General features: G+C 38.2%; 1 protein-coding gene across 2 annotated transcripts in view; it reads left to right on the forward strand.

Moving 5' to 3' along the window:
- Positions 1–14,338, forward strand: part of ATG7 (autophagy related 7) — a 247,491-nt gene that overhangs the window by 140,993 nt on the left and 92,160 nt on the right. For both annotated transcript variants that reach the window (XM_081276205.1, XM_081276206.1), the window contains exon 18: positions 5,227–5,349. In XM_081276205.1, the coding sequence (XP_081132331.1) occupies positions 5,227–5,349 (123 nt within the window). The remainder of the gene's footprint in view (positions 1–5,226; positions 5,350–14,338) is intronic.

Consider the following 14,338-nt stretch of genomic DNA (forward strand, 5'->3'; position numbering starts at 1 on the left):
TCTGAGAAAGTCTTTATTTCTCCTTCATTTCTGAAGTATAATGTCTCAGGGTTCAAAATTATAGATTGGGGTTTTTTTCTTTCAATACTTTAAACATTTCACTCCACTTTCTTCTTGCTTGAATGGTTTCTTAGGAGAAATCACAATCTAATTATTTTTTTGTTGTTGTTCATCTATAGGCAAGGTAATTTTTCCCTCTGGTTTTTTTGTGGATTTTTTTCTTCATATTTGATTTTCTGTAATTGGAATATGTTGTGTCTAGGTGCAGCTTTTTCAGCTTTTATCCTGATTGGTGTTTTGTGGTTTCTGAATCTATAGATTGGTGTTTGATATTAGTTTGGGGAAATTCTCAGTCATTATTGTTTTAAATATTTTAAATATTCTCTCTCTCCTGCCCCCTTTTGTATTCTTATTTTGAATGGTACACCTTCAGTTGTCCTATAGTTCTTGAATTTTCTATCCTGCTTTTTTTGTTTGTTTTTGTTCTTGTTTTTTTGGCTTTGGAAGTTTCTACTGATTTATTCTCAAATTCAGAGATTATTTTCTGAGTTGTGTCCAGTCTACTAATGATCCCATCAAAGACTTTAATTTCTGTTACATGTTTCTGAGCTCTAGAATTTTGTTTTGTTCTTTTTTATGATTTCCATCTCTTTGCTCCTATTTTCATCTGTTTTTGCATGTGTCTACTTCGTCAGTTAGCACCCTTAGCAGATTAATCATAGTTGTGTTAAATTCCCTGAATTTCAACATTCTTGCCATGTTTGGTTCTGATGTTTGCTCTGTCTCTTCAAACTTTTTTTGTTTTGTTTTGTTTTGCCTTTAATATGCCTTGCTTCTTGCTAGCCAGACATTAGGTATTTGGGGAAAGGCTATAAATGGGTTTTAATGATATTGTGGTAAGGTGTAGCGGGAGCGGAAGGGCTGTAGGTCTTATGATTAGTTCTGTCTTTTAGTGAGCTTGTACCTTAGCTCTCCCTCCATGATTCTCTCTATCCACCCATCTGTCTCTGCAGTTTTCCCAGGGGAAGTAGTGTTTTGCCTTATTACTTCAAATAAGTTATTTAGAAACATATACACATGTATTTGTAAATCATCAAGAGCAAGTATTATTTCTAGGCAAGAGACTTTTGGGGTTGTGGCTCAGTGGTAGAGCACTTGCCTAGCATGTGTGAGACACTGGGTTCGTGAGGCACCGCATAAAAATAAACAAATAAAATAAAGATATTGTGTCCATCTACAACTAAAAAAATATCTTTTAGAAAAGACTTGAACAAAGAGGTTCGTAGAAACTGTGTTTGCTTCCCCCTTTGAAAATATATAAACATTTTATTTTTTTTTAAAGATGGAGAGCTTCCTGGGATCCTTGTTTTAAGTATATAGGCCAGGGGTAGTTGCACACACCTGTGGTCCCAGTTAATCTAGAGGCTGAAGCAGGAGGATCATTTGATTCCATAAGTTTGAGCCTAGCCCAGGCAATATAGCAAGACCCCATATCAGAAAAAAGAAGATAAACTCTGAATCCTGAAATATGGGTATAGTCTGAAAGTCTCTGTCTCATGAAAGAGATTTTACAGAGAGTTCCCCCCAATTGGAGGGTCTTAATGAGGGTTTATAGAGGGTCTTAAATGCCTAGCTGGAAACTATGGGTCTTCATTCAGTAAAGAATGAGGTATCATCAAAGGCTGAGCATGTGATGCTCCTAGGGTCTGGCACAGGCTAGGGAAGTGCTCATCACTACAGTTGTGTTTAAGGAAAGATTCTACCATCTTAGTCCAGAGGTGTGTATTTGTATATGTCATGAATAAAGAAAATCTGCCTTATAAAACAGTTGATGAAGGAAAATCATGGATCAAGAAAGGATGCATATCTTTATTCTAAGTGATTATAACTTCTTTATGTAGCAAACTCTTTAGAGTAATATAACCCTGAAAAATGTAATATGTACATTACATAATATGTGTTCTCAGATCATGTCTTATATAATCCACTTAAGACACCTAAGAGACATAGGGTATTTTAAGTACACCAGCAAGCTGCTCAGATTCATTGTAACAGCATCTTTCCCTCCCTCCCTCCCTCCCTCCCTCTGTGTGTGTGTGTGTGTGTGTGTGTGTGTGTGTGTGTGAGATAGTTTTAAACACATTTTCCCCTCTAAGAAGATTAAACTGTTTATAGCAGGGGGGAAAATCCACATACCTTTTATAAGCTGCTTATTGTTGTAACACAGATTAACTTCACAGCACATAAAGAGAATACTGGAAAACACTTGCATGATTAAATATGCCCCTAGAGGATTAAGTTTTTCCACATAATTTTTAGCCAGTGCTATTAATAATATTTCTGCATTAAACTTTCTGTACATCCTGATTGCTTGTCCTTTGTTCTTCCCTTCTGTTAGTTTTTCCACTGTCAGATTTGTGGCATTACAAAATTATCTGTGGAAACATAGGCTTCAAATCTGAAAGTTTAATAAGTTCCAAAAAAGTATCATGTCTGGAATTATTCCAGTCTTGTTTCCCCCCTAAGTTTTTGTCCATTTCAAACTCATTTCATCTTTTATCTTACTGGAATCCTGGCATAAGGTAGCTATTTACCAAGCTTAGGGATTCACTCAGAAATAAGTTGATTATTAAATACAAAGTATTTATAATTTTGAAAAAGGTCATTTAATTTTCAAGCACATTCTTCCTAAGATAACATCCTGGTTTATAAGGAATCTCATTATTACTGAGGAATTAAATTTTATTAAGTGCCTTTTTATCCAGGCCTTGGTTGTCCAATTAATTTCCTGTGGCTAATCAGCCTGAGACTTGACTTTGTGGATACCCTGCCCCTCCAGCTCTCTAGGGTTCCCAGCCTTTGATCCCACTGCCTGCAGGTCATCTTTCTTTACCAGCCTCGGACTGTTCTCAGGTCCTTTGATGGTGCTCACCAGCCCCTGGGTATTGGCCTTGTCTCTATTATCTTTTTTTCCTGCCAGTCCCCAGTGTCTGGGCTCTGATGGGTTCTTAATCACCTTTTTCCAAAAAACGTTTCTGTCCTGACTCAGGTTGCTTGCACAGTGATGTGCTTTGGTTAGCTTCCCCTCTCATAGCTTCCCCATTTTGTGCATGCTCCATGGCCCTCCCATCCTCAACCTCTTCTGGCAGCAGATGATCTTGTGCCTGCTGCTTAGATCCTGCCTCCCTTTTCACTATAGCACCTTTGCTCACCACCCTGTCCTCCTCACTGCTGTGCCTTGGGGAGAGCTGCCACCTTCTTCATGGGTGGTTCAGGGTTTCTTCCTCTGCCTCTTCGGAGCCCTTTCTCTGGCACTGAAATTAAAGTTTTAATACTGTTTAAGTAATATATGCACATGGTTTTAAAGATTCAAGTAACTCAGGTGGAGTATCTCCTCTGAAATGCTTACAACCATAAGTGTTTCAGATATTGGAATATTTGCATATCTTAGAGTTCATAAAATTCATTTATGTTTCTTATGTATCTATACATGCAGCCTAAAGATAATTTTATACAGTATTTTTGTTGTACCTTTGTTATGAATGAGACTTACCACTTGAGGTCTTGTGTGGAATTTTCCATTGTGTCATGTCAACACTCAAAAAGTTTTGGATTTTGAAGCATTTTGAATTTCATATTTTCACATTAGGAAGCCTCAGCCCATAGAATAAAATAATATTTGCTACTTTCTACAGTTTAGAGTTCCTGTGATCATTGATCCCTGTGACAATTGTTTTTGTTTATTTCTAAGAACAAGTTACTTTTCTCATTGTTCTCATTGCAAGACTATTGGCCTTTTATCTTCTGATTTTTTTTTTATGATGATTCTAAAACTCCTTTATTTTACTGAGTGTACACTTAAGTGTTTTCTAGTTTGGAGCTGTTGTGAATAGTGCTGCTATGGACACTTGCACTTGTGCCTTCTGTTGCACATATGTACACATTTTGTTCAGTGTGTGTGTGTAATAAAATACACATATATATGAGTAGAATTGCTAGATTATAGGGCATATAAGTGTTAAACTTATAAAATGGTTGTTTCATTTTGCACTTCTATGAGAGTCCTGGTTGTTTTGCATATTTGTCGGCACTTGGTATTTTCTTTTTCATTTTAGCCTTTTGGGTAGGTTTAAAAATACATTTGGGTAGCTTGTGTGTCACATTTGTAACAAAATCCTTTTGTTCCTCCCTTTCCTGTGATACTTTAAATTTCTTTTTCTTGGCTGTTTCTCCATCTGGTGTTTGTTTTCTATCAAGTGAATTTTAGAATCAGTAACCTCAAATCTTCTAGATTTTTTGGTGAATTTACATGACACTTTATTTGGGAAAAATTGGGATCTGAACTAGAAAATGATATTGTTATTCTAAGAAGGACAAAAGTGATAAATACTAAGCATGCCCAGTTTTTAGCCTACCAGATTGCACCGTTATCTCTATATTTTAGAGATAATTTTTCTAACTTTTCCTTTTGATTTCCCTTTTAACAAGTGTGCTAGTCAGCTTTCCATCACTATGCCAAAATACCTGAGAGAAACGCTTTGTAAGGAAGAAAGGCAGCTGGGCGCAGTGGCACATGCCTAAAATCACAGCAGCTCAGGAGGCCAAGACAGGAGGATGACAAGTTTGAGGATAGCCTCAGCCTTAGCAAGGCCCTATTTCACACTAAAAATTGAAAAGACTGAAGATGTAGCTCAGTGGCATAGTGCCCCTGGGTTCAATGCCTGGTACACCCAACCCCCCAAAAGGAAACGTTTGTTTTGGCTTATGGGGTCAGAGGTCACTTGGTTCTGCTCTTTTGGGGCCTATAGTAAGGTAGAACATCATGGTGGGGAGCCCCTTTCATGGCAGCCAGAAGCAGAAAGGAGAAAATTAAAGGATATGTGAACAGAATATACCTTTCAAGGACCTGCCCCCCATGACCTACTTCCTCCAACGAGGACTCGCCTCCTAAACTTGTCACCACTTCCCAATAGCCTGTTAAGCTATTCATCAATAGATTAATCCAGTGATGAGCTTAGAACCCTCATGATCCAGTCACCTTCCAAGGACCCCTCCTCTGGGCATTGCCACCTCTTGTTTATTGAGCAAGCCCTCAATACACAAGATTTGGGGGTATATTTCGGAAACAAACATAGCAAGTTCTTGTTAGAAATGAAAGTCTTTTTAAATATGCATTTAAAATCTGCATCTTCCTTTCTAAAAATACAATTCTTTTTTTTTTTACAGGTTCTTGATCAATATGAACGAGAAGGATTTAATTTCCTAGCAAAGGTGTTTAATTCTTCACATTCCTTCTTGGAAGACTTGACTGGTCTCACATTGCTGCATCAAGAGACCCAAGCTGCCGAGGTAAGAACAAAACAAGCTTTCTGTACTGAGGAATTGATATTTGAAACCTATTTGATATTTGTCTTTCTGGAAAAAGGTAGAAAGCAATTAATTTTGACCTTTTTCCTCAGAGGTCATATCACTAAGCGAGTCTGATAGTTATGAGAAGAAAGAATCTTCAGTAGTGACTGACAATGGCGTGTGTGGGTCACTGTCCATTTGTTGCCTAGTGCACAAAATTAATGATAGAAAAAGTACAAGTTATTGATTTCCACGTACTCCTTGTCCGTACTGAAGATGAGCATGAGTGTGGCCATTGGAGAGTTGCTTCCAGTGTCCGTGTATCAAAATGCAAATTAGCACAGCTGGTGGGCTCAGGCCCCATGGTCTTTAGAAATGACACACTGGCTTGTATTTCACAATTTGATCAGTCATCTTAAGCACTGAATGCTATTATGAAATGGATTCTCCTGTAACAACCTTGGTGGGAGAGTTATGATTTGTTTCTCCACTAAAATATTTTGCAGCTCTTTATTTCCTGGATCATTGCAAACCGCAACCCCTCCCGCAAAAAAAGTCAATTTAAAAAATACCTTATCATTTTGTTTTTTTCTGTGTGTACATGGTAATGAAGCTATGTGGGTCAATTGGCAAAATGTACAGTTCCTCAAAATGGGTGACTAAGTGAGATCAGCATCTCCTAAATCATCATGTTTCCCCTTTAGCACCTGGGTGAAGAAGCTATTAGGAGAAATGGGGCCTGTGTCGGCATTTCCACAAGTTGTCTGTTTAAGTCCAGGAAAACCTTGACTTCCCATGTCCTGCAGGAGTGGTACAGGTGCTGAGTTGCCATTAGTCCTGTTTGCTGGTAAACTCCTTGTAATGGGTTGTGTATCCTTGATACAGGGGAAGTCCCGGAGTTGTCAGTGAGTAGCTGGCCAAGCCCAATACTGGACCAGCCAAATGTGAAAATGTTGCTGTTTGGAGGGGTGAAGCTGGCACTGAGTATAGGAAACTATGTGGAAATAGCAGAGCTGAACTCCTTGGAGCTTTAAGCAGACAAAGGTGAGATTTTTCAGATGCTCCAGGAATCAAGCTAGTACATGTAAGGTGCTGGACTTAGAATTGACACTGATTCTTTTTAAACTTGCTTTGGTGTTATGTGGGCATTAAACAGACAAGTTCTTCCACTGATGGACAATAGTTAGAACCCTAGGGAATCTCTTCTCTTCAGTTTCAGGAGATGACTGGCATCTTTGCAGGACTTTGAGTGACTCTGACAATTTCTCCCAGAGCTGTGATTGGATTCCCAAACAGGGCTCAGAACATGTTGATTTTTGGCCACTATTTTGTCTTTCGAGCAGCACTGTCCTGCCTGGTGGTGTGGGAAAAGTAATGGAGATCTGTGCAACTTGCAATCACTTGATGAGATGGCCTGGGGAAGGTTTGCCACCCAGCTAGATATAGTTTATATATTTCTCATTAGTTGGCTGGAAAAATTGCAACTTGAAATTGACCCACCTTTCACTCTTCAGAGCAGATGCTAGGATGATGGGCAGATTCCTTGATTGAACCAGGTGTGTTTTGCATTTTCATTGGTCAAATGTTGAGAGTCTTTTTGAAGACTCAAAAGAGAAGCGGAGACTTAAGAGAACAATAGTGACTTAATGGGTGGTGGGGCAGGAAGGGCATGGTTTCACCTACAAGCCTGAGTTTTCTTTTTTAATATTCCACCATTAAGTTATATTTATGGTACTGGAATCATAAGCCACACATCAGATTTTAAAGATGATAAACTGGTTGGCCTGTGAGCCAGATGTGGCTTGTAGTTCTGGTGTTTTTGGCCTGCCTTACATGTTAAATTCTGAATAAGGCCAACATTGGAAAATCACAAGTTTTACATAAAAGTCTGGATTTTCCCATTTCAACTTCTTTGAAAAAATCAGATCTGGCAACTGTAGGTCCACATTCCTTCATAGTGATGCTCAGCTAGAGTTGAGAATGACATTTTATGGATCACTAATGTAGTTGATACAGTCTGAAGACAAAAAAAAAAATCTTCTGTGAAGGGCTGGGGTGTGGCTCAGTGGTATTGTGCATGCTTAGCAGGCAATAGACCCAGGGTTGGACTCCCAACAAAGTACACACACAACCACAAAAATAAATAAATAGATAAAACTCTTTCTTGTATGCCTACTTCTCAGTCCCCAGTTTCCTTCCTGGAGACAGGCACACTTGTTAGTTTGCTTCCCAGAGATGTTCTTTGGGAATATTTTCCATATATTTTCTGACACTTATAGGTATTTAGGTTTGTAATGCTTGCCATGGAAAAAAGATCATTATTTTCCTTTAAAAACTCTAAACAGAACTATTTTAAGAGAAGACCTTAACACACAAAATACAGTCTTACTAGAGGACCTAATAGTAACAAAAATTTTACATTATTATGAAAAATGTGTGTGTGCGTATAAAGCAAAATAAATGTATTATCAACAAATATAAACATATATATGTAAAGGTAGTATTTTGTTTTACATACTTTATTTCCAATGTTTTTACATATATTCAGTGATGAAAGTACAAAGTTAGCTGGACATGGTTGTATGCAACTTGGGAGGCTAAGAAAGGAGGATTATAAATTTGAGGCCAACCTCAGCAACTTAGGGAGATCCTGTTTCAAAAAGTAAAAAGGGCTGGGAATGTGGCTCCATGGATAGTGCCCTGGGTTAAATTCCCAGTACCAAAAAACAAAGCACAAAAATCTACCCTCCATATAGAAAAGCTCCAGCTTATTTATATTAGCAACCTTGTCCATCAACATCAGAATTGCAAAAGATTCAACCAGATACTTATATGTGACAATATCATTGTATACCTTGTTTAAACACACACACACACACACTGCATATATATATATGCAGTGTGTGTGTGTGTGTGTGTGTGTGTGTGATGCTGGGGATTAAACCCAGGGTCTCATGCATGCCACACAACTGCTCTAAATAAGTAAATAATACTTATTAAATACTATATACAATATTCTTAAAAAATTACTGAAGATCTTTTAAAAATTTGGTACTAGACACTGTGGTAGTCACTGAATACAGAAATGAATGAGACACTGACCCTCCCAGGCTCATAGTTGAGTGTGAGAAGCAGAGATGTAAATCCTAAGCTCTAGTATCATTAAAAAATGTCTTGGGGGCTGGGGTTTGGCTCAGTGGTAGAGAGCTTGCCTAGCATGAGGCCCTGGGTTCGATTTTCGGCACCACATATAAATAATTAAAGGCCAGTTGACAACTAAAGATTATATCTTAAAAAAAATGTCTTTCATGTGAAGTATTGAGAGAGCAGTTGCTCCTACCTGGAGTAATGGGGTATCAAGAAGAGTCTCCCAGGAAGAGAACAAATGTTTCCATTAGTTTTGAAGGATAAGCTATTTTTAAAAATAAAGTTGGACTTTGGCAGGAATGGGGAGGACCAGGTACCTGGGGCTTCTTCAGCCAATTCGGGTCTCTGAGGCCGAGTCTTCAGAGTGTTTTTCAGTATCGTGAGCAGTCTGATGCAGTTGAGCCAAAGTTAGTAAAATCAAGATGCATTTTACATAGCATCTTTATTGAGTTGTAATTCATATATCATGAAGCCCATCCTTTTTCGAAGTGTATAATTTAGTGGTTTTCTCATATATTCTGGATTGTGCTACCATTACCACTATCTAACTCTTAAGTAATTCATGGCCTCCTAAACAAACGTTATAAAGTTTCCTGTATCCTTCAACATCTATGGTCTGTCTGCCCCCACATTCTCCTTGGTGAATGAAGAATGTAAAGCTGATCCCACTAGAGACACCAAGTGCCTTTATTTTCATGAACAGGGGCCCATTGTATTGTATTAGAACATGGATCCAAAGCAGGACCATCCAGATTTGGTGAGAATGACTAATGTAACCCTAAATTTTGCACTCATGTCCCCTCTTCCACCATCACATATCCAAAAATGACTGCTGGTTGCTGGTGTATTGGTGTTGCCATTGGGATTAGTGGGCAAATTCCTAGAGTTTTGTTGGAGGAAGGGTTGTGGTGCAAGAGCACAAGTTGGTCCTGGAGCCCAGGCTTGTGGAGATGTGTTCATCTCGGGTAGTGATGATTTTAAGGTAATGGAGTAAAGACAACTGATGGCATTGGCGATGGATGAAGTTGGAGCCTTGAGGCAAGAAAAGAACTGGTAAATTAATATGGCCAAATAAAGGAAAATTATCCTCTATTTAGCACAGGAAGAGAGGCTGTAAAACTAGGGTATAATTTTTTATAAATTTAAATGAGAAATGTGTTTTAATGAGATTAATGTTATCTAAGGTTACATGTAGAAAAATTAAATACACTCATCACAGAGCCATTTGTCTTTGCCAGTGTTATAGTTCATAACGAAGGGGCCTCAGTCAGGCATCAACAGGCATCATTATTTTTTGAAGGCTATCTGGTTGCCAAAATATAATTATGTTCTATGAGAAGGTTCTGCAAAGGAAGGGCCTCACTCAGCTCCCAACTTCTATTGCCAGGTAAATAAGATATTTTTTACCTTTATTTTCAAGGCCCTTATTGAGAATGATTGGGGTCTTTAGAGATTGGCCCTGACTTGGTATTCCTCCTCGATCTCTATCTTATTTGGAGCCTAAAAAAATGACCTTAGTCAACCAGCAAGGTATTCAAGTCAGACTCTTCAGGAGTTTGCCAATTTTTTTTTAATTGTCGCATCTGTTGAAGATCTAAAGCAGGCCGCTTGACCTTTTCTGCTGGTGGGTCGCAGGTCCGCCTACCCTGCAGGCGAGTGGGGCAGTTCTGTCACTCCACAGGTTGCTGGGCCTGACCTGCTGGAACCACCCTCATTGTTGAAAGTTTCCATGTTCCATGATTGCAGAGTTAATTTTAGGCTATATTTTATTTCCTCACCTTGACAGTATTGTCAGTAATTAAGTTGTGTCCTGCAGTTGTGATTTCAGAGTTGCATACATGACATAGCATTAATATAATTTGCACTTTTGTTCAGTTTTGGGTGAAGCAAAATTTGCTTCTGAATATTTGAGGATTAATAAGCAACCATTAAAAAAAATGTTTAGCAGCTATAACATAGACTGTAAAATCATATGTACGCTGACAGAAAGGAACAAAATTAAGCTAATGGGTCCATCCTGAATTAAAATTCAGACTCTGACTCATCCTACAAAATTCAGAATTCTAGAAAATAGAATGTCCATTTCTCTCATAGCAAGAAAGTCATATGAAAAACATTACAGTCATGTGATAGGACTTCATTGGCACAGCAGTTTACTATTCAGCAAAGTAAATAACACAATTAACAAGTGTTTCTGCTGGGCCTTTTGCACTTACACTGAGTTTTTGGCCTCTCCCCCTCACAGCTGGTTTTGATTTGGTTCCTGTGGAATATTTTTTTTTGTTTTGTTTTGTATTTAATAACAGATATTTATGTACAGCTTCATCAAGAGCCTCTGATGACAAATATGCCTTTGGAGGCCAGTAGAAGCTGTGGGAAACCCCGTGTCAGCACTCAGACCTGTTTCCAATGGAGAGAGAGCGCTCTGGGAGCTGACCTCGCCTGTTCACGAGTCCAGTTCTCTTTTTCCCAGAGTCCTCTGCAGCTCTCTTCCAACCTGCGCTGGCTCATCCTGGGACTGCGCCCTGCCTTGATTTTTTCTTATGAAGCAATCCCTCAAGACACAGCCTTGGCCCTCGCCCCTAAGAGAGGGGAGGAGAGACAGAAACAGCAGGCAGAAAGCCATTTCTTTCTTAGGTTGGAAACTAGAGCCTGTTTTTTTTTTTTTTTTTTTTTTTTAACTAAAGCTTGGCAGTATCTCATTCAGAGCTCTCTTTATAAAATGTGTCCCTCTTATTTGCTGTCAGAGTTATCTTCAGGGATTTGAGATGTTTAGATAAATTGGTATTAGGGAAGGATCCAGTTGGAGAATAACATTGATGTCTGGGAAGAGCTCCTCACCTCTCAAAAGAAGGCTTGGCTGGCATAATCCACTTGGAGGCCTCTGGGAGGGAGAAGCGGGAAATCATAAATACTGAAAGCAAAGCAAAGATTAAGAAATAGAACATGAGAATTGAGTCCTCCATGAATTTTAGTCTTGATTCTGTTAGTGCTCTCTTGTGACCTTGGATGAATAACATCAAGTGTTTTTTACATCTGTTTCCGCACTTCAAATGAGAAGGTTGAACTGTGGGTTGAACATACCAGGTATAACCAACAAAGAAAAAGATGGTTCAATTTTTAAATCGGAATGCTCTAAAATACATCAAAGTAACTACCTGTTAATGCATCTTATGTATGTCTTCTGGTCTCTATTTTATCTGAGTGCCATTATTAGAAACATTTTTAAACAGTCTTTTGAGATATAGGTCTACTTTGGGCACTAACATTTCTCATTTTTGTATTGATTGGTGGGTATAGTGGTATATATAATTCCAGAATGATATAATCTAGCCTAATATCTTTGCTCATATGTCAGACTTTGTGCCCAGAACTTTTGGCTTCTTTGTAAAGTCAAGTTGACCCTAGCCATAGTTGAACATATTCATAAAATGTGTCACTCCTCACCCTTCAGCACAACTTACAAAGTTGAGCTCCAAAGCTCCCTGATTTTAAGTAATGGCAGCATCTTTAGAATGCTGAACATTTATTATCTAAGGAGTTTCTTAAAAAAAAAAAAAAAAAACTCTATTGTTTGATGATCCTCAGGGAGCATGTGAGCAGCCTGAGCCCTGGCCTGTCAGGAAGTCTGAGTTCGTATCCCAGCTGCAGCATATGGTATGGGCCGTGATTAACCTCATTGACTTCATTTTCCTCACTTGTGGAATGGAATTAATAATTTCTGTTCCTCAAAATTACCATAAGCAATTAAACAAGAAAGCACCTAACAAAAGAAAAAAAAATGGACCATATCAAAATTTAAGTCTTTGTGCACAAGACTCTTATGAAAAAAAATAGGCTACGGAATGGGAGAAAATAGCTTTATATAAGTCATATCAGAGTATACAGGGAATTCTTACAATTAGGTGATAAAAGACATACAGCTCAAATAATGGAATTTAAATATACATTTCTCCAAAGAAGATACACATATGTTTAATAATCACATGAGATGGTGCTCAACATCATTAACCATCAGGAGAAAGCAGATCACAGCCCCTATAAGAAGCCAGTGCAATCCCAGCAACTTGGGAGGCTAAGACAGGAGAATCATATTTGAGGCCAACCTCAGCAACTCAGTGAGACACTGTATCAAAATGAAAGGGACTGGGGATATGGCTTTCCCCTGGATTCAATACCCAGTATCAAAAAACAAAACACAACACTAAAAGATGCCACTTTACACCCATTAAGATGGCTAAAATAAAAGACAATAACAACTGTGGACAAAGTTGAAATTGGAACTCTCATACACTACCGGTGGGAGTGTTAAATGCTTCAGCCACTTTAAGACTGTTTAGCAGTTCTTTGAAAAGTTAAATACATAATTAACAGATGGCCCAGGAATTCAACTTCTTGGTGTATATCCAAGAGAAGCAAGAACACATACATATCAGAGTTGTACACAATTGAAGAAGCTGGAAGAAATAATTTTGAATGTTTCATCCTAGAGAAGTGATAAAGAAGTGTTTGAGGAGATATATATATGTTTAACCTGATTTGAACTTTATACACTGTATATGCATATATCAAAATATCAGATGGTACTCTGTTAATATGTACAATTGTTATGTTTTATTTTAATTTTTTTAGTTGATGGACCTTTATTTTTTTATTTGGTGCTGAGAACTGAACCCAGGGCCTCACACATGCTGGGCAAGCACTTCACCACTGAGCTAAACCCAAAATTCTTATGTTTTATGTATCAATTAAATTCAATTTAAGTCAAAAAATTGTACACAAATGCTTATAAAACTATTATTCATAATAGTAAGGCATTGGGAACAACCCAGATGTCCATGAACTGATACATGAATAAAAAAAGATGGACATTACATTGGAATGGTAGTAGAATATCATTTGGCAATAAAAAGTTAAAAAACAAGCCTATTGATACTTGCCCTAGTATGGATGCACCTTGAAAGCATTACATTATGTGAAAGAAGCCAATCATGACAGGCCATATATTAAATAATTTCATTTATGTGAAATGCCCAGAATTTTTAAATGTGCATAGTCAAAAGGAAGAACCGTGGTTGCCAAGGTGTGGTTATGGGGGCTTGGGGACAAAATGAGGAATGACTGCTTGTGGGTAAAGGTTTCTCGTGGAAGCCATGAAATGTTCTAATTTTAGATAGTGGTGATGGTTGCACAACTGTGAACATATGAAGACCATTGAATCATACACTTTCAATGGATGAATTGATCTGGCATGTGGATCGTGACTCCATAAAGATGTTTCAAAAGTAAGCAAGCATACAGCCCTTACACGTATAGTTGGGGAACTTCCTATCTCCTCTCTGGCTCCATCTGCTTGCAGTGTTCATTGTGTGTCTGACAACACAGCAGAAGGACATTTGCTCACATTTTGTAGGAATGGATTTTGCGTAGATCATCATAACAATCTCTTATCTTTTTGTTGTATTTCATTCTGGTCTCTTATTTGGGTTCCTCTTCCCCAATGGTTTATTTCTTTACTTCATGTCTAAAAATTCTCATATGTCCCACTTCTGAAGCTCCTGTTGAAAGAAAGCACAATAGAATGACCTAGTTATTCACTCGAAAAATATGATGGAACCCTGCAACCTGTGTCCCAATCCCAGCTGTGTAACTTGATCAGAGTCTCATACCTCTGATCTCCATTCCTTCTTTACTAAATGAAAGTATTGGCTGGTTTTTAGAGCAGTGTTTCTCAGCCCTGGCTGCCTATGAGAATTGTCTGGAAGCCTTTTTTAAAAAACATCATATATAGACCATATCTGCACCAGAAAGCCTGACTCAGTTAGATTAGAAATCACCAAAT

Source organism: Spermophilus citellus, assembly GCF_964194105.1.
Source record: "Spermophilus citellus genome assembly, chromosome: 19".
Lineage (NCBI taxonomy): Eukaryota > Metazoa > Chordata > Mammalia > Rodentia > Sciuridae > Spermophilus > Spermophilus citellus.